General features: G+C 39.5%; 1 protein-coding gene and 1 long non-coding RNA gene across 3 annotated transcripts in view; both read left to right on the top strand.

Annotated features, from left to right (window-relative positions):
• LOC139967256 (uncharacterized) overlaps positions 1 to 12,052 on the top strand; it is a 150,182-nt gene extending 138,130 nt beyond the window's left edge. The window contains exons 9-10 of one of the 2 annotated variants that reach the window (XM_071970857.1): positions 4,976 to 5,144; positions 5,531 to 12,052. In XM_071970857.1, coding sequence (XP_071826958.1) covers positions 4,976 to 5,144; positions 5,531 to 5,916 — 555 coding nt within the window. In that variant the 3' untranslated portion in view covers positions 5,917 to 12,052. The remainder of the gene's footprint in view (positions 1 to 4,975; positions 5,145 to 5,530) is intronic. The other variant, XR_011792928.1, reaches the window with a different exon arrangement.
• Positions 12,053 to 12,339: 287 nt separating this feature from the next.
• LOC139967266 (uncharacterized) overlaps positions 12,340 to 26,497 on the top strand; it is a 386,449-nt gene continuing 372,291 nt past the window's right edge. Inside the window, exon 1 of the long non-coding RNA XR_011792945.1 lies at positions 12,340 to 14,046. This is a non-coding gene — a long non-coding RNA (uncharacterized lncRNA). The remainder of the gene's footprint in view (positions 14,047 to 26,497) is intronic.

The following is a 26,497-nucleotide window of genomic DNA, read 5'->3' as shown; positions in this document are numbered from 1 at the left end:
TATAGATGACATTGCTAACTATCAACCAGTAACAGTGCTTTCGTCTGTTTCAAAATGTTTTGAAAGATTTATGTGTAATAGCGTAATTGGTTTCCTCAACAAACATTACATTTCATCTAATAGTAAGTAAGGTCTTCACCAAGGTCTTTCTACTGAACTGACACTGACATTAATGTAATCAACAAACTCATCCATGCTACTAGTAACAATCATTCTCTCTCGCAGTGTTCTAAGACTGCTTCAAAGTCTTTGATACCATTGACCACAATATACTTTTTACAAAACTATGCATACAGTATATGGTTTCCCTGGAAATTTGTAAGGCTGGATCAGAAGCTATTCAAACAACAGAACACACATTATGAGTTTCCAAAACTTACAATACTGATCTGTAATCTCGATATCATTCTATCCTTGAGCCTCTGCTTTTCATAATTTATGTTAATGATCAAAAAATTATTTCTGAGAATTTCCTTGTTAGTTCTTTATCATTTCACTGGTAGTGATCCTCATTCTCTAGAGATCTTTGTCAGCAGAGGACTAAGTCCTTTTCCGAATAGCTCCAAACAAGTTATCCTTAAACATTATTCATTAGTAAGACTAATGACATGGCTTTTCATACACATGTACACATGATTTAGGTATTTCAATTGACAGTCAAAGCTTTAATCCAGTTAACAGTGTAAAGTTTTTGGGGTCTACATTGGTTCCGAATTGGCAAGGCAGACTGGTACTCTGTAGGATAAATGCAGAAATAACTTGATGTCATAGGTACAGGAAAGCTCTTGATCAAGAACTTCCTCCGGTACTAAGTAGCCTAGGATCTTTAAGTACATATCTTTGCAGTAGCTAGAGTCTTGGCGAAGACGTAAGAAGTGCAAAAATATATATGCCTCACAGTCTGTTTATGCCTGTAACGAATGTGTAAGTCCACTGAATTGTACATGCCTGAGGATCTGTCCGTTACGAAAGTCTTGAACATTCCTCCAAATATAGGTGTAAAACTTATGCAAACCACAAAATCTTTAAGTTACAAATTTCATTTCATGTTAGCTCACGTTTCTTCCACAGAAATTAGCATAGCTAGAATCTATACCATATGACGTTAAACGGAAATGCAAACACACCTTGAGGGGAAATACAATACAATGTGTTAAAGTTTAATGTGAGGACTTGCAAAGTTAATTTTTGTAGGGATTAGCGACCATCTGGCAGTGTACAAACCAATCTTAGATCAGGTGACTGTTCACTGTGGTATGGAGGGCTTAAAGAAGCATTTTGGTGGAAGTGGGTCTATTTGACAAACCTGATCGAACTGTGTTCAAACTATACCATATGACATTGAGGGGAAATACAAAAACCCCATGAGGAGAAATACAAGACAATGTGTTCAAACTATACCATTTGACATTAAGGGGAAATACAAACACCCCTTGAGGAGAAATACAAGACAATGTGTTCAAACTATACCATTTGACATTAAGGGGAAATACAAACACCCCATGAGGAGAAATACAAGACAATGTGTTCAAACTATACCATTTGACATTAAGGGGAAATACAAACACCCCTTGAGGAGAAATACAATACAATTTGTTCAGACTATACCATATGACATTAAGGGGAAATACAAACACCCCTTGAGGAGAAATACAATACAATGTGTTCAAACTATACCATATGACATTAAGGGGAAATACAAAAACCCCTTGAGGAGAAATACAAGACAATGTGTTCAGACTATACCATTTGACATTAAGGGGAAATACAAACACCCCTTGAGGAGAAATACAATACAATGTGTTCAGACTATACCATATGACATTAAGGGGAAATACAAAAACCCCTTGAGGAGAAATACAAGACAATGTGTTCAAACTATACCATATGACATTAAGGGGAAATACAAAAAGCCCTTGAGGAGAAATACATGACAATGTGTTCAACTATACCATATGACATTAAGGGGAAATACAAAACCCACATTGAGGTGTAGGAAGGCTCGCAGGCAAATGTGTTATTACGGGATCAGCTTCAACAAGAACAAATCTCCAATATATAATGGTATACCAGAGAAGGTGAACGATCCTGAATTGGTGCTGATCCGCAAATGACGACAAGCTATCGATTTTCACATTCCGCCCCACTTCCAAATAGACAAGAAGTTGTTGTCATTCACCGTATGCGATTATGATGTCGGTTGTGGTTCATTTGGGAAATGCCGACAGGGCTACTACAGAGGGATCCAAGTTGCGATCAAGGAATTTACCAACCCTAGGCAACTATGGCAAGCTGTTTTAACATTTACCTCTCTATTCTACTTAAGTAGAATTAATTCCACTTAAGTAGATACAATTAAGCTTAAGTGAAATGAATTGCACTTAAGTAGAATTGCATTTTACTTAAGCTTAATTGTATTCCACTTAAGTGGAATTCATATTAGCTTCAGTTCAAATGGTTTTTGTCTACATCGTATTTTACTTAAGTAGAATACAATTCTGCTTAAGTAAAATACAATTCTGCTTAAGTAAAATGCAATTCTACTTAAGTAAAATGCAATTCTGCTTAAGTGAAATTCAATTCTACTTAAGTAAAATGCTATTCTACTTAAGCAAAATGGCTTTTAAATTTCACTTAAGCTAAATTGCATTTTACTTAAGTGAAATGTGATTGGTCAATCTATTTCACTTAAGTAAAATGCAATTAACCTTAAGTGAAATGTGATTGGTCAATCAGTATGCTACTCATTGCGTCACAGATAATAATTTACAAAGAAGGTGAAATTAAGACCCCATTTATGAGATTAAATATGACATGAAGTGGTGTAATCTACGTTCTTTAATAAAATAACTACAATATAATTGTTGACAAGCTTGATACAGTACAGTATGTAAATTTGTTTGCTGGAAAAATACTGCATACTACCTATGAAGTTTGTTTTAAAATGGGAAGCTACATTTCACAAATATCATACTTTATACTGAATAAAAAGATAATTTAATTGTTGTAATAACACTACTATCTGGATTTAGAATTGTCTTTTATTATTCATTATTTGGTAACAAATTTTACACTGCAATATTATCTGTAAAGTAAATAAAAAAAGCATTGTATCTTTCCAGAAGTGGAAGAAACTTCTTATCTATCTTTTATCTATCCTTTAAAATGGAATTGAATGATCATAAGAACACTTTAAAATGATTTAGGTTTTTCATGAACTTTTAGGAACTTTCATGGTGACAAGAGATATCCAAGAAAATGCCAACAATAATGGGAAAGTAAAGATTCAATGGAACAGTATTTTGACTGATAAGTATATGAATGGTCTAGTTTAACTGCACAATATTAAACTGATGAAGGCTGCAAGAAATGATTTCACTGCAAACTGTATTTGTTGTATATAGCTTCATATTATTACAGTAGTTGTATTATTTTGGTTGATCTTTAGAAACAGTGGGTCAGACCGTTGAGAAAATTAAATTAAACATGTTAAACCTAATTTTTCCATACTTTGAATGTTTTTATTAATTTTTGGAAATAGTTTATATTGATTTAAGTTAATACCAACACCTTTTTAAGGAATAATTCAGGCCAGATTTTGAAAAAGATACGGCCAGATTTTGAAAAAGATCCGGCCGGATTTTGGAAAATATTCGGCCGGAACCGGAACCGGAACCGGAACCGGAACCAGATAATTCCTCACTATCTAGCCGGATAGTCCGGCCGGACCGGATATCCGGTGCATCCCTAATGATAGGCCAAGAACACAGTTATCATGTGGTGGGTAGGATATACCAGATGAAAACTTCTATCTATGCTTTGGCAGGTCTTGAAAGTGACAAGTTTAGTGTGTAAGTCAATGGAACAATTAATTGTGATGCGAGACCTATAGAGTTACGTTCAAGACGTACTAGTTACGTAACCATTTGCGGCCATTCCCCCATACTGCGATACTTATCCAGCTTTCGTTGTGTATATACGAACATAATACCATACTTACCCTTAGCAAATGAAGCAAAGTTATGTTTATCCATGGAGCAATAAACCTGGTTTATAGCTCCATGGTTTATCACTGAGTCTGAACGTTACACATTTGGTAAATGCAGCCAGCCAATCAATCGTTGCAAACTGTTGCTGATGCTGTTGGAAAAGCACTTTTGATGGCAAGGGAACGACTACAATACGACATACCACCAATCAGTGGTACAAGTAGTAGAAGTACCACAAGGCATGGTACCATGTAAACATTGCCTCCAGACCAACCATTTCTCCGCACGAGGTAAATGTTATAACGGCTTGCCATATCCTTCAATTCCACTTAAGCTAAATTGTATTTTACTTAAGTAGAATTGAATTTTACTTAAGTAAAATGCAATTGTATTCTACTTAAGTAAAATACAATTCTGCTTAAGTAGAATACAATTTAGCTTAAGTTAAATTCAATTTCACTTAAAGCTTAATTGTATTCTACTTAAGTAAAATACAATTTTACTTAAGTAAAATGCATTTAGCTTAAGTGAAAAAGAATGACACTTTTACTTAAGCTAAATTAAATTTTACTTAAGTAGAATTGTATTTTACTTAAGTAGAATACAATTAAGCTTAAGTGAAATTGAATTTAACTTAAGCGTAAAAGAAAGTGGCAATTTTACTTAAGTGGAATACAATTAAACTTAAGTAAAATGCAATTCTACTTAAGTGCAATTCATTTTACTTAAGCTTAATTGTATTCTACTTAAGTGCAATTCATTTCACTTAAGCTTAATTGTATTCTACTTAAGTGGAATTAATTCTACTTAAGTAGAATAGAGAGGTAAATGTTAAAACGGCTTGCCATAGGCAACTGGGAGAGAATGGACTGAGGTGTGAGGTAGAACATGAAATATTTATGATGTTGAGGCTTCAGCAGCATGAAGGTTTATCACATTTGATTGGCGCTGACACAACGTCCACCCCTTTCCTGTTGTTAACTCAGCTTTACCATGTAAATGGAAGATCTCCCACAGTCTCCAGTGCACTCAGACAGCCTTCTGCAAATGTAACAATCCCACTGGCACCAATTGATTGGAAAAATGTGATTCAAAAGTGTGCTGAAGCTGTTTTGACGGTTCCTAATTCCGGGATCCTTCATAATGACATTAAAGGTATGTGTTTTCCTTTCATCGGTATCAGTTCATTAACACACCTGTAACCCCCATCCCCGCCCCGGGTTTGGAGGGACGTAGTTATGAAAATATATTACAAGAGTTAATTGTGGTCTTAAAGGTACATATAGATCATCGCTCTATTTAAGCTCACAGAGGCTCACAATAACGTGATTTTCCTTAAAAATGGCTCTGCCACCCCCCCCCCCCCCCCCCCCCGCCCCCACACACAACTGAAGGCATGGTTATATATACGCGATATAGTTGGCATTTGTAGTTAGAGATTTATGCAATTTTGAATGTTCGTTAAGGTGTTGTGACTGTTTGAACGTTTTTTGTCTAAAATAGTAGTCACAAAGAAATAAAAACATATTTTCTCCCCACAGATAACAATGTTGTCTTACATCTGCAAGATGGCCAGTACAGCCCCGTTTTGATTGATTTTGGAAAAGCGTGTCTAATTACGCAAGGTAGTAAATTAAGACTTAACTCAAAGGAAAGAGAGCAATGGAAAGTAAGATACAGGAATCTGGCACCCGAGCTTGTGGATGGAAAAGAAGCAGCGAGCACCGCAACAGATGTTCACTCATTTGGACACTTTGTGCGCTGTATTTCCAGAATGACCCACAAACAATCTAAACTATTCAAGGAAATATATTTAGTTTGTATGAACAGTTCAGATAAGAGAGCGAGTTTAAGCCTCGTGTTAAAGGTATTGACGGGAAAAATTAAGAAATGCTGTGCCATTCGGAGCATCGTCTCTCATGTTTAACTATATCAACACTTCTCCATGGGCTGCAATGACCTCAAATAACTATATTTGTGATTTTGTTAAATATTAATGGCAATGGTGTTAAAACATTTGTATACTTGCCATTAAGTTACGTAACAAATCTATGTCACATCTACGCCTTAGAAACGCCTTTTTAATACACAAACCGGGTGGGGTGGTCCACCAGGCCCATACCCCCCCTCCCTGCCCCCGTGCTGCAATCCGATCCCTGAATTAGTTTCTCTTAGGTAAGATAAACTGTTCAAATACACTTTTCGTGGGGAATTTTCTTTAGTTCAATCCATAATATTACTTTAGCAAGGGAGCAGCTCGATATTCATAAGGTCCGTTACTCATAAGGTTCATTGGTCATAAGGTTCGTTAGTCATAAGGTTCATTGGTCATAAGGTTCGTTATCCATAATTAGAAAAACGTTTCTTTAATCATAAGGTTCGTTAGGTCGTCACGTCCCAGTGCCTCTGCATCTCACTGCCCAAAAGTTGAGGTACCCACTGGCAGTTTCGAGCTGCGCGTGGCCAGGGGAAGAGGGGATCACTTGCGGCCCAGACGTGGGCTTAAGGGTTAATGACGGCAACTACCAAAAGTAAGGCTACTGCATGAATAATTTGCCGACTAGTCACAGATGCAGCATGAACCATTTGCCCACAGGAGATTTGTTTACCTTTTTGGGGGAAGGGGTGGGGGGGAGGCGGAGGGTGGCTCCGCCCTGCTTTTTTGTTGCTTTTATATCTGTATGAATACTGGATCTTTTTCTGATAACAGACATTTTTTGCTATTATGAATATCGAACCTTTTTTCCGATTATGAATACAGACCTATTTTGCTATTATGAATATTGAAACTATGTTCCGATTAGTAAAAAACGGACCGTTTTTGCTATTATGAATACTGAACTTTTTTTTAAATAATGAATAATGGACCTTATGAACAATGACCCCTTTTTATGATGAATAACGAACTTTTTTTTCCGATTATGGATAACGAACTTTTCTTCGAAATAATGCACGTTATGAATAACGAACCTAATGAACAATGACCCTTATAACTTATGGTCCTTATGAATATCAGGCTGACCCCCTTGGCCAATACATGCATGTTACCGTCATAAAATAACACAAATTGTAAATGAAAATCAAATCAAACTGCAGTCATACCCAATCATGATATTTGGTAGACGCAAGATTTTGCACCCTGAACTTATCCGATGTGTTAATATTATAGTGCTTTTCAAGGTCTGTTCTTTTCTATAACCCCCTCCCCCCCCCCGAAGATTTCTTAAATTAGTCCCTGGTGTGCATCCACGTTACGATAATAAAATTAATCGCATGTTACTATCGCGAGGTGCCATAACATAATCAGGGAGTTGTTCGAGTTGTTATGGAACAACTCCCTGGTATGATGAAGTTCCTCTGCAATCGTTCTGCTCTTTTGATTTTTAATAAAGGTGTAGTATGCCATTTTCACCATGGAAGTATAAGTCCGAGTAGTACTTCCATGATTTCACATTATCCATTGATGTTCACTATTATAAAGGTATGCTGTATTTACCTTAAATATGCAAGATTTTCAAATATGGTCACCTTTGGTAAAATTCTTATGTTTTTATTACCCCCTTGGAGGAAATTTACCTCATCTGGACATTCAGTCAACTTGTGTGTTCATTTATAATGTCTGAGAACATTTTGGAAAGTAAAACCCTTGAGGAAAGTACTTTTGAAATCGTCTAGCAATTTTAGCATGCTATAATTTGGGGCCATTACAGACTACCTTTACGTTTTCGATCACTAGTTCGCGACACAAGGAGTAATCATACATGTTACATTTATTCCGAGTAGCTTTCATACTCGGGAAAGGAACTTTGATTTATTTGAGGCCAAAATGCTTAGAGAACACCCCCTCCCTGCCCCTTCCCTCTTAGAAGTTAATAAAATCATGTTTTCTTGATGAATTATTTATTTACAGTACATTTTGCAATATGTTGCCCACAATACTGCCATGATACAAGCATTGGCAAAGGGAATATCAGCTGAATATTGACTGCATGGGGTAAGATATCCCTGCAAGTTTTCTCCACTATATATACTGTGCTTCTTCCACAATGTCTATCACGTACAACACCTCTACATGAACACGATTATACGTATACATACGGTAAAAAGGCTATGTAACGCAAGGTGCAAACACAGGAAACATTGCGTAACAGGGTCTAACCACATGCTGGTGGTTAATCTTGTTTAACGCTTCACTGGGGATGCTTATGATTTTCAGAAATACGTGATAGCATTACCTCCATGGTGATAGTGTCTTTTCTTTGGAGGCAAATAGTCGAATGAGGCGGGGGGGGGGGGGATATTTCCCCTTTAGCAAGATATTTCTGCGAAAATTCAAACAATAGTCTTGGATATAAATTTGCAGCAACATTATGCATACATTAGTAACCATAATTTGACAAAATATTCTTAACGACCAGGAGTAACGCTAGTATGCCCTTCCATTTTTATTTAATTTATTGTGCAAATCGCTACATCCCCACCCCCATCTATGCTTGTATGTGTGAAAAGTTTTTTAAGGCTAACCGGTTTAGTTGGCGAACTCCTGCGTGGTTATGACAGTGACTTGCCAGTATACACCCAGTCACGTACAGAGTCCCCCTTGACAATTCCTGCCTTAATGTTGTGTCTTCACGTATATAGTTATGAAAAACAATGTATAGTTTAAGGGCGTCATCTCATGGGGTATAACAGAATGTATAGCAAACGCTGATACATGTGCGAAAATTATCAGTGGAGAAAACAACCTCCCCGTGTGAAAAGAAAACAAAGAACAAGAAGAAAGCAGTCGCTAATTCAGAAAGAGTTACTATTACTTTCAAAAGTATATAGTTTTAGTCAGCCATATATTTCGTACGCTATTCGCGGTCACATTATTAACACTCCTGTTGTCATATTAGCAGCTTTGACCGCGTTTGAAAACAAGCGCGTTTTTATTTCATCCTGGTTTTGCTGTCGTTTGATTGGAGGATGAACATCGACTGATCAGGTAGGTCTAAAATATCACCTCCCTGATCAATAGAGGGTTGTATATTGCGGTTTCACAAATTCTCTACAATAAACCAATCGGATGTATTGCTGTGTTTGATACAGTATAAGGCAGGCCGTATCGTGTATTTACATTGTTGTATCTGCATATGTATCAAGCAGATAAACCAAACACGTTCCATACTAATCGGACATAAATAATAGGAGTGTTAGCTCAGTGGTTAACCCCGGTACCTTCCAACCATAAGGTCCCCGGTTCGAGTCACTCCAAGATCAATGTATGTCGTCCAGTTACAGAGGTGTTGACAGTCGACAATTCATAATAATGGACGTTAAATAAGAGACTAATGTCGGTCAGCTTGCGGCTTTGATAAGCCAATGAGGCTTTTCGCGAGTTCCTGCTTGCAGGAGGATCTAAAATACATAAATACATACAAAAAATTATATGTCCGATAAGTATTTTCTTTATGTATAAATAATTATACATAAAAGAGTAAGCCAGGCAGATTAGGAGACCCGTGTATGTGTCTTCTCATTTGTTTGCTCATGATTCCAGCGGTAGTGATAAGAATATCGAACATCCATGCCAGAGCGCCAAACTTCTTTGTGAGGGCGTGCTGTTTGTTGAGGTATTAAAAGGGCCCGCAACGTGACTTTCGTAACAAAACAAAATGAGCAACCATGAGGATATTTGCCGATACTTTCATAGAATTAGCTTGAGGAGTTTTGTTGGTTTGATGACTGCATATATGTATATGTTATAACTGAAAAAAAAAAATTGGAAAACATTTGTAAGATACATGTGGTAGTATGTATGTGCAGGCCATGCACAGTCACGTTTAAAGATATATATGCTGTATTAGAAAAATGTCAGATATTCAGATATGGCCCCCTTTGCTTTTTTTTTGTTGCTTTCTATCAACACCCTGGAGGAAATTTACCTCACTGGACATTCAGTCATCTTGTGTGTCCATTTACTAGAATGTCATGAGAACAATTTGAAGAGTTAAAACCTCTCTTTTTGAACACTTCTAGCAAGTACTTTAGCATGCTATAATTACAGACGAACATATCATGAACAGTACGCAGCTGATTGTCTCGTTAAAAATTACCCGTGGGTACAACTTGCAATTGTTAAGTTGTACACTTAAATGTGACGTATATGGGCATTGTAATTATACCGTAATCACGTTCTGTGTATTATTCAAAATTTCCGACGTTTAAGTTAATCTTAATCATCTCTTAAATTCCGAATCTTGATTGAGTCAACGTAAGCGAAGTGTGCAAGTTGATGTAATCATGCTGTACTGACACTCGTGGTTTGTATATATATGCTCTGGAATTTCCGACGCGTAAGTGAATCGTAATCTTCCCGTAAGTTCCGAATTCAGTGGAGAATACATTCAACGTAAACGAAATGGTAAGTTAGTAATTGTCGTCACACTCATACATGCTTGCTTCATATGTTATTCCATACAGATAGCAATTATCCCCTACTCATAACTTAAACATAAACCAGTCCCATGATGAAATGTTGAAAGGAATAATATATCCTAAACTATTCAGCAGAAATCTGACAAGTCAATACCAAATAATTGGAAAAAGGCAAAAAGAGTACTGCATAGAATCCAAATATTAAAGCACTAGTGAGGTTGATCTGCATAAGTTTAGATTTGGGTTAAGTAATGTGTCTGGCAATTATTTAGTAACTTAATTGACAGCTGATAGGTCAATGGACCCCAGATACCAGGGAGTGAAGAGCAAGCTGGTATAGAGCCGTCCAGAGGGCCAACCTGCCCCAGAGACGTCCCCCAACAGAGTGAACCTGCCTCTGATCGAGGTAACCCAAGGAAGTAATTATATTTTGTTCTTGGTTGACCCGCGCCGCGATTGTGTTCTTATTTCGTTAGGACTTTTAAGCATTTTATTTTCCAAAAAGTTCAGTGGATTTCTTGTGAGACGTAACAGCTCTGATATGATCTGTCAGCTACCCATTTATATCATTTAAATTTTTCTTTAAGTTTAAGTGACACCATTGTTTTTAATACAACATTCATGTGCATGATAAACCTACTATTTTTCCTAATGTTTATTTTTGTGTGAGCGTTACGCCTTTTCAAGTTGTTCCCACGATCTCAGAGTCATCTGGTCCTACTCTCATGGGAACAAGGGCGGCAGAACCGGGGGGCACAGGGGGCACTTGCCCCCCACTTTTCATCAGGTTAAAAATGTGCCCTTTTTCTACATAAAAATTGAGGTGTCTCAAGTTAGCAAGAGGCCAGGGATTCCAGGGAACCAGAATGAACACTCGGGAAGGGCCGTTTCCGGCCATCTGAGGGATTTGTAAAACCAAAAATTTTCTTGTACGCTCCGCGCCAACCGATGGTGGCACTCCGCTCAGATAGTCATGCACACAACTTTGCAAATCCTGGCTACACCCCTGACTTCTAATGAATTTCTGTGGGTCAAACTCAAAGCTATTTCGAATGGAAATTTTTTTGTTAAGATATTAACAAGAAATAAACTCTAATTAGGAAGATTCCTACATTAGCAACTAGCATGATTTCACCTCATTTTGTCTCAAAAGAAGACTTGTTCCTTGTTTCCCAATTTGCACATTGGATATTGCGGTGCTAGTATGCATATTTTCCTTGAGGATGGGGGGGGGGGGCGTTGATGGAGTGATGTGTATACGCAAATAAGATAATACAATAAGAGTTATAAAGGGTACTAAATAGAAGGCTTCATCAGTCGAATCGAATTTTTGCAAAGTGCTCTTTGATGTCAGTGCCCCCCCCCCCAGATTAAAAGTGCTTCCGCCGCCCTTGATGGGAAGGTGCTACTTGTAAGTTTCCCAAACCTAACAATATATATTTTTGCCTGGTCACTGCATTTTTGACCAGCTACATTTGCTTTAAAGGTGAGTGTCGAGGCAGACTTCAGGAGACGGACAGTGTTTAAAAATGCATTTATTCAAATTATATTTAACACAACATAAATTTGTTGTTTTGGAAAAATAACACTGCTTTAAGAACCCAATAACTCTTAAAATATTCTTCGGACATTCCTCTTTTACTTCAGCCAACACCTACAATCTTAAGACTATATTTAATTATGTTATCATTTTGCTGTGACAAGGAACTGCTCTGTTTAATTGTCGTACAGTACAACGTATAAGAATGACATTATTTGTTTATTGTTTACTCTTTTACATAACACCTCTCTTAGCACCCAACAACTGTTAAACTGTTCATCAGACGTTCCTATATAGCTTTCAACCAACATTACCTGGTCCTAAATACTGTTAGTGCAAGAACATTTAAATTATGTTATCATCTTGCTGTGACAAGAAACTGCTCTTTCATTTCCATTTTTGGTTCCTTGCTAAAAGCAAAGGAACCTATGTATTCAGGTTGGCGTGTGTGTGTGTGTGTGTGTGTGTGTGTGACGCTTAAGCTTGTATGCACGATAACTCAACAAGGGATTGACTGATCATGATCAAACTTGGTAGGTGGGTGGCCCATAGTGAGTAGATGAACCCTATTGTTTTTGGTGCCCACAAAGGTCACCAAAGGTCAGTTATGGTCCAAAAACCCAAAATACTAAAGCTGCAATAACTCCCAGTGCCAATGTGCGACAAGGTTGATATTTTGGGACAAGTTGTGAACTGGTTAGGGAAACATTTTGGAATTTAACGGTCATGTGATCTGAGGTCACCAAAGGTCAATTAATGTTAAAAACCTAGTATTTTTGCGATAACTTGAGAATGAATTGTCCGTTAGGGTTGGGAGTTGCTTCAGTGTAATCCAATTGTCGACCCACATCTGGGTGACCCTTGACCTCAATTTGACCTCTGGTGACCTTTTCATGTTTTGGGGATTTTTACAGTTTCGATGCTATTTCAGATGTCAAAGGTACCTTCCGATCATAAATATCGATAGGTTGACCCCGTGTGACCTTTGTGTGCGAACTTATAAGGGGTCAAAGTTTTCGGTCGGAGTTAGGATGGCTGTACAGACTAATCGTGTTGATTTTTGGAATCAGCAGATCAAACTACATTTGAAACCAAGGTCAAAAGGTCAAAGGTCACATTAGAAAAAATGTGCTTAGTTTGGGAGAAAACGGGCGAAAAAGAAAATGTTTGGTTTTGATGCTAGATTTGGATATCAAAGGTACCTTCCGATCAAAAATGTCAATGGGTTGACACCCTGGTGACCTTTGTGTGTAAAGTTATACAAGGTCAAAGTTAATTTTCAGACATTTAATGCAATAACTCCCAGGGCCAAGGTGTAACAAGGTTGATATTTTGGGACAAGTTGCAAATGGTATAGAGGAATATTTTCAAACGTAACGGTCATGTGATCCGAGGTCATCAAAGGTCAATTAATGTTAAAAAACTAGTATTTTGGGTGAGAAAATGGGCAAAGAAAAAAATGTTTGAATTTTTACAGTTTTGATGCTATATTCACGTCTCACCAATCAAAAATGTCAATAGGTTTACCCAGGTGACCTTTGTGTGTGAAGTTATATGAGGTCAAAGTAAATTTTCAGACATTTAGTGCAATAACTCCCAGTTCCAAGGTGTGACACACTTGATATTTTGGGACAAGTTGCAAATGGTATAGGGGAATATTTTCAAACTTAACGGTCATGTGATCCGAGGTCACCAAAGGTCAATTAATGATAAAAAACTAGTATTTTTGCGATAACTTGAGAACGAATTGTCCGTTAGGGTTGGGAGTTGCTTCAATTTAATCCAATTGTCGACCCCCATCTGGGTGACCCTTGACCTCAATTTGACCTCTGGTGACCTTTTCATGTTTTGGGGATTTTTACAGTTTCGATGCTATTTTCAGATGTCAAAGGTACCTTCTGATCATAAAAGTCAATGGGTTGACCCCCGTGTGACCTTCGTGTGCGGAGTTATAAGAGGTCAAAGTTAATTTTCAGACATTTAATGCAATAACTCTCAGTTCCAAGGTGTGACACGGTTGATATTTTGGGACAAGTTGCAAATGGTATAGGGGAATATTTTCAAACTTAACGGTCATGTGATCCGAGGTCACCAAAGGTCAATTAATGATAAAAAACTAGTATTTTTGTGATAACTTGAGAACGAACTGTCCGTTAAGGTTGGGAGTTGCTTCAATGTAATCCAGTTGTCGACCCGCATCTGGGTGACCCTTGACTTCAATTTGACCTCTGGTGACCTTTTCGTGTTTTGGGGATTTTTACAGTTTCGATGCTATTTTCAGATGTCAAAGGTGCCTTCTGATCATAAATGTCAATAGGTTGACCCCTGTGTGACCTTCGTGTGCAAAGTTATACGAGGTCAAAGTTAAAAAATATTAATGAGGTCACAGGTCAAACGTGAAAAACTCCCAAGTTGCAATAACTTGGCTACTATTTATTGGAATTTCGTCAAACTTGGTATGATGATATTGGTAGATAGTCTCCACACACTGATGTGTGTTGCAATTGATATCATGCATGTTTATAAGGGGGGGGGGGGGCTAGCATTATTTTGTTATGAAAAGTTTGTATGCACAATAACTCAACAAGGGAATGACCAATCATTACCATACTTGGTGAGTGGGTGGCCCATAGTAAGTAGATTAACCCTGTTGATTTTTCATTTCATGAATATTAATGAGGTCATGGGGTCAAACGTGAAATACTCCAAATTGCAATTACTTGGCTACTATTACTAGTCAGAATTTCGTCAAACTTGGTATGATGATAATGGTGGATAGTCTTCACACACTGATGTGTGTTGCAATTGATATCAGGGCTTAGCATTACTTTGGCAACAAAAGTTTGTGAGCATAAATTACTGTTTTTGTATTAGGGCTTGTTAGAAATTTCCCTATGAATGGAACTAATGAACAGCTGCAGGGAACCATGAAATGTTTTCATTCTGGTTCATTATCTTACAACGTATAAGAGTGGCGTCATATGTATATTGTTTACTCGTAAAATAACACTAGCACCCAACAACTCTCCTAGCACCCAACAACTCTTTAAATATTATTTTGATATCCCTCCATTACTTTCAACAAAAACATCCTGTTTCCAAATAAGTGCAAGAACATTTAAATTATGTCGTTTCCATGCTGCTGTTACAAGGAACTCCTGAGTTTTAATTGTCGTCCAACCTATAACAGTGACGCCATATGTTTATTGTTTACTCGTAAAGTATTACCTCTTTTAGCATCCAACAACTTCAAGAATTCTTCGGATATTTTTTTGCAACATCCAACCAACGAACATTGGTTCTAAGTAAGGTTAGTAACATTGAACAACTATTATCATGTTGCTGTGAATAGTCGTTGCTGATTTTTAATTTAGCCCACACTTCATAGTGAGGTCATTTGTTGTTTACACGCAAGATAACATCTCTCCAAGCATCAAACAACACCTAAGATAATCCCAGGACATCCCTGTAAAGCTGTCAACAAAAACATCTAGGTTATAATAAGTGCAAGACCATGAATGCTATTTTCAGGTTGCTGTGACCATGGAGGTAAAAACAGATGCTGTGACAAGGAACTGCTTGGTTGTAATTGCCGTACACCGTATAAGAGTGACGTCATTTGTTTGTTGTTTACTCGAAAAATAACACCTCTCCTAGCATCCAACATCGCGAAAAATGTTCCCAGGACATCCCTCTACAACTTCCAACCAACAAACCTTGGTACTAAATATGTGCAACGAAAGTCGTTTTTTAAGCACTTTTGAAGCCTGCCCTGATGTACCATTGGCAGAGGTCAGGCGAAGTTTCCCTCCTCACTAGTAGGGGATTCTCCCTAGCAGGTAATTCTCCCTGCTTGACTGCTGGATGTCCTTGCTCCCATTTTGCGGATGAGTGAGAGGATATAATTCTGTCTACAAGATCGATTAGTGACGATATGCGAAATATTGTAAAGTCAATTTTTTTCATGTTTAATGATTCAAATTTACTTTCTTTTATGTTTGTTTCCATTTATTTGTGTTTTGTATATTTTCTTGTAGTGGAATCTAGCAAATCAGTAGCCTATCAGTTGACACAGCTGAATTAAATCATGTGAACTGTAAGATATATGCTATAAGTATAGTACCCATATTGAGGGAAAAAAAATATGTGTCATTGAAAGAGGCGTGACATGACAAAAATCAGATTAAAGCATGAAAGGTATAAACGTAGCTAGGTAAATTGGGTAACCGTACGTAACAATGGTATCGTCCTGTATTAGGAACTGGTATTACCATTGGGTAACTCGAAAATGCGTCACGCTCACTTCATACAGTTTGGCGCAAATATAACTTGTCATCAAGAAAATTACGTGAAAACAAGAGAGTAAAAAAAGACGGTAGCAAAGCGAGGACTGATGCAGAGGCACGAAATAGGTCAACGCAGCGAAAGACCCCCCCCCCAACAAAAAAACCCCAGAAAAGCGAATCCCTCAGGGATTTTCACCCCCACCATGTTTTTCCCAGGGATTTTCACCCCCAACATGTTTTTCGGTTGGCTAGGACATCAGCTATCACAATGTGCTTGTTTGCTATTAAATTAATGGTTAGTGTGCTGTTGCCATTCATTAAAACTTGGAGTTTGATAATACATCTTTGTAATTAAATAACCTAAAAGCACAGCGTTAGTGTCTCAGTATATATATATATATATATTTGAAGCTGCCCTGGTGAAACCAATCACAATCAGGAAAGTCAAAGTCATCCCTAATTAGGGCTGTTACCATGGCAGTAGCCATAATGAAATTGGGACTTTGAGGAAAATTTCATATAATATACATATACCAAAAAATACAAACCAATTGTCTTTTTTTACATTGATTTGGCGCTGCCCGGTTGATTGCAGTCAAGTTCTGGATCATTTAAGGTCACTGTCATGTCTTAATAGGAATGTTGCCATGGTAACACCATGATGATAAATTCAAATTATAGACCAAAATGTAAAATTACTAATGTCTAACTGTATATTTGAGCAAAGACATGACATTTTCTTCTCAAATTCGAATTACAAATCTGTCAGCATAGTGTTGCCAATGGTCTTGATTGGGAATGAGTTTGATCTGCAATGATAATGATCTTGATCTAATCTACCAGGCAGCCCTAAATCTATATACCTTGACACTTAGATTGTGTTTCTATGTTGTTTAGTTACATAAATATGACATTTTGTTGTCAAAGTCCATTTCAAACTCAAATTCAGTCAGCCTAGTGTTGCCATGGCAACGGTCTTGATTGAAGTCGATCGTGACATTAAGTTGGCCTGATCTTGAGCTCAATCAACCAGAAAGTCTGAAATATATATGCCAAAGACACATTGATTGTGTTTTCATGTTGTTTAGTTACAATTATATGAATTATCCTAAGTCCCCCCATTGTTTTGAATCGCTTTGTCATTGCAACCGTCCTGATTGGGTATAATAAAAACCTGAAATGACTCAGATCTTGATTGCAATCAACCAGGTACCATACAATTGATGTCACTAAACACCTAGATTGTGGTTTTATGTTGTATACTCCCAAAGATATGATTTGTTTCCAATTTTAATAGTGCTGCCATGCCACCAGCCCTGGTGGCCACACCCATCACTAATTTAATGGCAACCAAGTAGATTGTGACAGCTGAGGGTCATAGCTTACCGAAAAACGTGGTGGGTGAATTTCCCTAAGGGGGGGGGGGCATTTCCCCCGTAATTGTAACATTTCTCAACTTATTTGACGTTTTACCTATTTTAAGTTGTTAAAGTTGAAAAGTTGCAGGTCGAAAATTTCAAATTTTCTTGAATGTCGCATTGCTTTCGAGTCGTTAGTGCTTGCTATGCTTGCACTCCTAATTTGAAATTAGGCTGCTTACAGTATTTTAGTCGTCCAAATCTTTCAATAGTTGACATATTCTTCTATATCCTTAAGAAGTACGATGGTTATGAAAGATTCTAATTACAGGATAATTTGAAGGCGAAAACTGAAATTGAATTATGAGGGTAGACTTTTACCATGACATAAAAGTCTTATGTTATTCTGTTGAGTTGTTACACCATAGACATAAGTAGTTAGTTAAGCCCACTTTAGCTGACTAATAGGACACTTGCTTAACGGTTTTATGCATATCAAAATTGACTATAACCTTTAAACAGTGAGTCACCCAACTCCTGGAAGCGGAAGACCAAAAATGCCATAGAAAACATAAATAACAACAAGTACGGTAATTTATTCATAACATGACATTAATTTCCGAAGAAATATTGCATGTGCCATCTATACCCGTTGATAAGTTTTGTCTCCTGTGCTTTCCCACCAAATAAATAATTTCTGATTCAAGGGTTTATTGTGTTATTCTGCATTCCATTTCCTTGATCTACTCAATGATAGCTAGTGATATTTTGTTAAAAAATTTGGTACTGTATAGTTCAGTGACGTCAACACTTTTTTAAAGCTATTTACTTACTTTAGATTGTAATTGAGTTATCCTTGTTCAAGCTATTAACAAAATTACACAACCCTTGTTGACACTGTTGAATTGGACGAGGGTTCAGTTTATATTTATACTCACCGAGTGGACAGTACATGAACGGAGCACTTTTTAACATATCAAATTGAAAGATAAGTGATAGAATTAAAATTATTCAAGACGTTTTAAAGAGTGAAATAAATCAAACTTTCGTTATAAAACCGGCAAGGTAGAAGAAAAAAGGGAGAAAAAAAGGTTAAATGATGTAATCATGACAATTGTGTTGAAGTTGTCTTTGTTCTTCTTTATGCATATTAAAATCATGTATTCACAGAGGAATGTAATATGCTTAGAAGAAGAAGGGAAAAAAACCCGTTGTACTTCGATAAATGTTTATATACAGACCAAAAAACTTTGCAAATGTATCACATTTCAAGGGGAAAAAAGACAGAAGATGTAAGTAGGAGAGTAATACTATATGGTAGCACATCTACCGTGATAATATTTCAACACTACTGACTGATATTCACTTCCCCTCACCCTTCACCCTCCCCCCACTTTTGCAACTTTGCAATATAAAATGATGAATTTTCACGAACATATTCATGGACCCCCAATTTCGTGCTTGAAATCATTTCGTTGTCACGATCACTGTTGATTGAGAACTAATGTTGCGTCACAATATTATGTACGTTGCACCTTTTGGTTGCTACTGATCTTTCTATAAATATCTGTTTTAAAAGGCAATGTGTCTGCACATCTGACATGCTCATACGATTAAATTGAAGTGGCTTCGTAACATCAGTTCAGTCTTCTGTTAATGCACGTCTATAATTGTTTTCGGCATTCTAATTACTCAACCAAGAGAACTTCTCATAACCAGAATGCAAAATGCATTGAGGTGTCGATGACGTCAACGCACTAGACTTCTGCTTGTTAGTATAACCAGAACTAGCTGTTACAATAACACTATGGCATGATGAACACAGGTCAGTCTACTGTACGTGGCTATACACACCTCCATCAAAAACAATAGGGGTCTTGTACTCAATGCTTTGAATCTACACACCAAGTATTAGATGTAACGATTTCCATCGTTACATATCATGTAAAAATTTTTTTTCAGAGTTTGACCTCTGGTGACCTATAGGAGATTTGACCTCACAAGCAATAGGATTCTTGTACTCAATATGGCAAATCCATATACCAAGTATCCATGATTTCTACCATGAGAAATCATGTTGTGAAGGTATTCAGGCCTCGACAAATATTTCTGAAAGTACTCGCTATTTGGCGACCGTGACTAAAAATCTACTCGCCAAATTCCACTCGCCACCAGGCTTATGATTGTTGGTCAAGTCTCTAAAGTACAGATCTGCAACATCAATACTTTCTATGAACAAAGGTTAGGCATGTAAGTTTATTAAAACCAAACCAAACCTTGACTTCTGGTAACTTCGCACAGGAACGTCGAACAGGGGTCAACACATGGACAATATTGATCAGAAGGAACATTTGAGATTTGAATATGGCTACAAAAATTCAAATAACCAAAGAAACTAATACAGGTCACTGGAGGTCAACCTGAGGTCAAAGGTCACCCATATGCAGGTCGACTATTGGATTACAATAGCGTAACTCCCAACCTTGAGGGACATTTGGATATCAAGTTATTGCAAAAATACTAGTTTTTGACCCCTAATTGACCTTTGTTGACCTTGGATCATATAACAGATATGTCTGGAAACGATCCCTTACCCAATTCAAAACTAGTCCCAATATATCAACATGTCGGACCCTGTCAGTGGTAGTTTCGCAAGTTATTGAGAAAAAAATTTGGCCCATAAATGACCTTTGATGACCTTGGATCACCGCACATTCAATTGATCAGTACCGCACATTCCATTGATCGGTACCGAACATTCGATTGATCGGTACCGCACATTCTATTGATCGGTACGGCACATTCTAGTGATCAGTACAGAACATTCGATTGATATGGAACATTCGATTGATCGGTACCGCGCATTCCATTGATCGGTACCGCACATTCGATCAATCGGTATCGCACATTCTATTGATCGATACCGCACATTCTATTGATTGGTACGGAAATATTCGATTCATCGGTACCGCACATTCGATCAATCGGTATCGCACATTCTATTGATCGATACCGCACATTCTATTGATTGGTACGGAAATATTCCATTGATCGGTACCGCACTTTCGATTGATCGGTACCGCACATTCGATTGATAGGTACCGCACATTCTAGTCATTAGTACCACACATTCGATAGATTGGTACTGCACATTCGATTGATCGGTACCGCACATTGTATTGATCGATATCGCACATTCTATTGATCGGTACGGAATTCGATTAATCAGTACCGCACTTTCGTTTGATCGGTACCTCACTTTCGATTGATCGGTGCCGCACATTCTATTGATCGGTGCCGCACATTTGATAGATCGGTGCCGAACATTCGATTGATGGGTATCGTACATTCGATTAATCGGTGTCACACATTCGATTATCGGTGTCGCACATTCGATTGATTGGTGTCACGCATTCGATTGATGTCGCACATCCGATTGATCGGTGCCGAACATTCAATTGATGTCACACATCCAATTGATCGGTGCCGAACATTCGATAATCCGTGTCGCACATTCGATTGATGGTGTCGCACATTCGATTGATCGGTGTCGCACATTCGATTGATCGGTGCCGCACATTCGATTGATAGGTGCCGTACATCCGATTGATCGGTGCGGAACATTCGATTGATCGGTGTCGCATATTCGATTGATGGGTGTCGCACATTCGATTGATCGGTGTCGCCCATTCGATTGATCGGTGTCGCACATTCGATTGATCGGCACATTCGATTGAAAGGTGCCGAACATTCGATTGATCGGTGCCGCACATTCGATTGATCGGTGTCGCACATTCGATTGATCGGTGTCGCACATTCGATTGATCGGTGCCGCACATTTGATTGATCGGTGTCGCACATTCGTGTGATCCGTGTCGCAAATTCGATTGATCGGTGCCGTACATCCGATTGATCGGTGTCGCACATTCGATTGATGGGTGTCGCATATTCGATTGATCGGTGTCGCCCATTCGATTGATCGGCACATTCGATTGAAAGGTGCCGAACATTTGATTGATCGGTGCCGCACATTCGATTGATGGGTGTCGCACATTCGATTGATCGGTGTCGCACTTTCGATTGATCGTTGCCGCACATTTGATTGATCCTTGTCGCACATTCGTGTGATCCATGTCGCACATTCGATTGATCGGTGCCGTACATCCGATTGATCGGTGTCGCATATTCGATTGATGGGTGTCGCATATTCGATTGATCGGTGCTGCACATTCGATTGATCGGTACCGCACATTCGATTTATCGGTGCCGCACATTCTATTGATCGTTGCCGTACATCCGATGGATCGGTGCCGAACATTCCATTGATCGGTGTCGCATATTCCATTGACAGGTGTCGCATATTTGATTGATCGTTGCCGCACATTTGATTGATCCTTGTCGCACATTCGTGTGATCCATGTCGCACATTCGATTGATCGTTGCCGTACGTCCGATGGATCGGTGCCGAACATTCCATTGATCGGTGTCGCATATTTGATTGATGGGTGTCGCATATTCGATTGATCGGTGTCGCACATTCGATTGATCGGTTTCAAATTAGATTGATGGGTGTCGAACATTCGATTCATAGGTACCGCACATTCGATTGACCTGTGTGGCACATTCGATTTATCGGTGCCGCAAAATCGATTTATCGATGCCCCACATTCGATTGATCGGTGTGGCACATTCGATTGATCGGTGTGGCACATTATCTTGATGGGTGTGGCACATTCGTTTGATCCGTGTCGCACATTCGATTGATCGGTGTGGCACATTCGATTTATCGGTGCCGCAAATTCGATTTATCGATGCCGCACATTTGATTGATCGGTGTCCAACATTCGATTAATGGGTATCGAACATTGGATTGATCGGTGTCGCACATTCGATTGATGGGTGTCGCACATTCGATTGATCGGTGTCGCGCATTCGATTGATCGGTGTCTCAAATTCGATTGATCCGTGTCGAACATTCGATTGATTGGTGTCGAACATTCGATTGATCGGTACCGCACATTCGATTGATCGGTGTCCAACATTCGATTGATCAGTACCGCACATTCGATTGATGGGTGTCGCATATTCGATTGATCAGTGCTGCACATTCGATTGATCGGTGTCGCACATTCGATTATCGGTGTCGCACATTCAATTGATGGGTGTCGCACATTCGATTGATCGGTGCCGCACATTCTATTGATCGTTGCCGTACATCCGATGGATCGGTGCCGAACATTCCATTGATCGGTGTCGCATATTCGATTGACGGGTGTCTCATATTTGATTGATCGGTGTCGCACATATGATTGATCGGTTTCAAATTAGATTGATGGGTGTCGCACATTCGATTGATCGTTGCCGTACATCCGATGGATCGGTGCCGAACATTCCATTGATCGGTGTCGCATATTCCATTGACGGGTGTCGCATATTGGATTGATCGGTGTCGCACGTATGATTGATCGGTTTCAAATTAGATTGATGGGTGTCGCACATTCGATTGATCGTTGCCGTACATCCGATGGATCGGTGCTGAACATTCCATTGATCGGTGTCGCATATTCGATTGATGGTTGTCGCATATTCGATTGATCGGTGTCGCACATTCGATTGATCGGTGTGGCACATTATCTTGATGGGTGTCGCACATTCGATTGATCGGTGTCGAACATTCGATTCATAGGTACCGCACATTCAATTGATCGGTGTGGCACATTCGATTCATCCGTGTCGCACATTCGATTGATCCGTGTGGCACATTCGATTGATCGGTGTGGCACATTATCTTGATGGGTGTGGCACATTCGTTTGATCCGTGTCGCACATTCGATTGATCGGTGTGGCACATTCGATTTATCGGTGCCGCAAATTCGATTTATCGATGCCGCACATTTGATTGATCGGTGTCCAACATTCGATTAATGGGTATCGAACATTCGATTGATCGGTGTCGCACATTCGATTGATGGGTGTCGCACATTCGATTGATCGATGTCGCGCATTCGATTGAGCGGTGTCTCAAATTCGATTGATCCGTGTCGAACATTCGATTGATTGGTGTCGAACATTCGATTGATCGGTACCGCACATTCGATTGATCGGTGTCCAACATTTGATTGATCAGTACCGCACATTCGATTGATGGGTGTCGCATATTCGATTGATCAGTGCTGCACATTCGATTGATCGGTGTCGCACATTCGATTATCGGTGTCGCACATTCAATTGATGGGTGTCGCACATTCGATTGATTGGTGCCGCACATTCTATTGATCGTTGCCGTACATCCGATGGATCGGTGCCGAACATTCCATTGATCGGTGTCGCATATTCGATTGACGGGTGTCGCATATTTGATTGATCGGTGTCGCACATATGATTGATCGGTTTCAAATTAGATTGATGGGTGTCGCACATTCGATTGATCGTTGCCGTACATCCGATGGATCGGTGCCGAACATTCCATTGATCGGTGTCGCATATTCCATTGACGGGTGTCGCATATTGGATTGATCGGTGTCGCACGTATGATTGATCGGTTTCAAATTAGATTGATGGGTGTCGCACATTCGATTGATCGTTGCCGTACATCCGATGGATCGGTGCCGAACATTCCATTGATCGGTGTCGCATATTCGATTGATGGGTGTCGCATATTCGATTGATCGGTGTCGCACATTCGATTGATCGGTGTGGAACATTATCTTGATGGGTGTCGCACATTCGATTGATCGGTGTCGAACATTCGATTCATAGGTACCGCACATTCGATTGATCGGTGTGGCACATTCGATTCATCCGTGTCGCACATTCGATTGATCCGTGTGGCACATTCGATTTATCGGTGCCGCAAATTCGATTTATCGATGCCGCACATTTGATAGATCGGTGTTCAACATTTGATTAATGGGTGTCGAACATTCGATTGATCGGTGTCGCACATTCGATTGATCGGTGTCGCACATTCGATTGATCGGTGTGGCACATTCGATTGATCGGTGTCGCCCATTCGATTGATCGGTGCCGCACATTCGATTGATCGGCACATTCGATTGATCGGTGTCGCACATTCGATTGATCGGTGCCGCACATCCGATTGATCGGTGTCGCACATTCGATTGATGGGTGTCGCATATTCGATTGATCGGTGTCGCCCATTCGATTGATCGGTGCCTCACATTCGATTGATCGGCACATTCGATTGAAAGGTGCCGAACATTGGATTGATCGGTGCCGCACATTCGATTGATGGGTGTCGCACATTCGATTGATCGGTGTCGCACATTCGATTGATCGTTGCCGCACATTTGATTGATCCTTGTCGCACATTCGTGTGATCCATGTCGCACATTCGATTGATCGTTGCCGTACATCCGATTGATCGGTGTCGCATATTCGATTGATGGGTGTCGCATATTCGATTGATCGGTGCTGCACATTCGATTGATCGGTACCGCACATTCGATTTATCGGTGCCGCACATTCTATTTATCGATGCCGCACATTTGATTGATCGGTGTCCAACATTCGATTAATGGGTATCGAACATTCGATTGATCGGTGTCGCACATTCGATTGATGGGTGTCGCACATTCGATTCATAGGTACCGCACATTCGATTGACCGGTGTGGCACATTCGATTTATCGGTGCCGCAAAATCGATTTATCAATGCCCCACATTCGATTGATCGGTGTGGCACATTCGATTGATCGGTGCTGCACATTATCTTGATGGGTGTGGCACATTCGTTTGATCCGTGTCGCACATTCGATTGATCGGTGTGGCACATTCGATTTATCGGTGCCGCAAATTCGATTTATCGATGCCGCACATTTGATTGATCGGTGTCCAACATTCGATTAATGGGTATCGAACATTCGATTGATCGGTGTCGCACATTCGATTGATGGGTGTCGCACATTCGATTGATCGATGTCGCGCATTCGATTGATCGGTGTCTCAAATTCGATTGATCCGTGTCGAACATTCGATTGATTGGTGTCGAACATTCGATTGATCGGTACCGCACATTCGATTGATCGGTGTCCAACATTCGATTGATCGGTACCGCACATTCGATTGATGGGTGTCGCATATTCGATTGATCAGTGCTGCACATTCGATTGATCGGTGTCGAACATTAGATTGTTCGATGTCGCACATTCGATTGATGGGTGTCGCACATTCGATTAATGGGTACCGCACATTCGATTGATGGGTGTCGCATATTCGATTGATCAGTGCTGCACATTCGATTGATCGGTGTCGCACATTCGATTATCGGTGTCGCACATTCAATTGATGGGTGTCGCACATTCGATTGATCGGTGCCGCACATTCTATTGATCGTTGCCGTACATCCGATGGATCGGTGCCGAACATTCCATTGATCGGTGTCGCATATTCGATTGACGGGTGTCTCATATTTGATTGATCGGTGTCGCACATATGATTGATCGGTTTCAAATTAGATTGATGGGTGTCGCACATTCGATTGATCGTTGCCGTACATCCGATGGATCGGTGCCGAACATTCCATTGATCGGTGTCGCATATTCCATTGACGGGTGTCGCATATTGGATTGATCGGTGTCGCACGTATGATTGATCGGTTTCAAATTAGATTGATGGGTGTCGCACATTCGATTGATCGTTGCCGTACATCCGATGGATCGGTGCCGAACATTCCATTGATCGGTGTCGCATATTCGATTGATGGTTGTCGCATATTCGATTGATCGGTGTCGCACATTCGATTGATCGGTGTGGCACATTATCTTGATGGGTGTCGCACATTCGATTGATCGGTGTCGAACATTCGATTCATAGGTACCGCACATTCGATTGATCGGTGTGGCACATTCGATTCATCCGTGTCGCACATTCGATTGATCCGTGT

Source organism: Apostichopus japonicus, chromosome 5, assembly GCF_037975245.1.
Source record: "Apostichopus japonicus isolate 1M-3 chromosome 5, ASM3797524v1, whole genome shotgun sequence".
NCBI classification, from domain to species: Eukaryota; Metazoa; Echinodermata; class Holothuroidea; order Aspidochirotida; family Stichopodidae; genus Apostichopus; species Apostichopus japonicus.
This window is presented reverse-complemented; position numbering and strand designations above follow the sequence as displayed.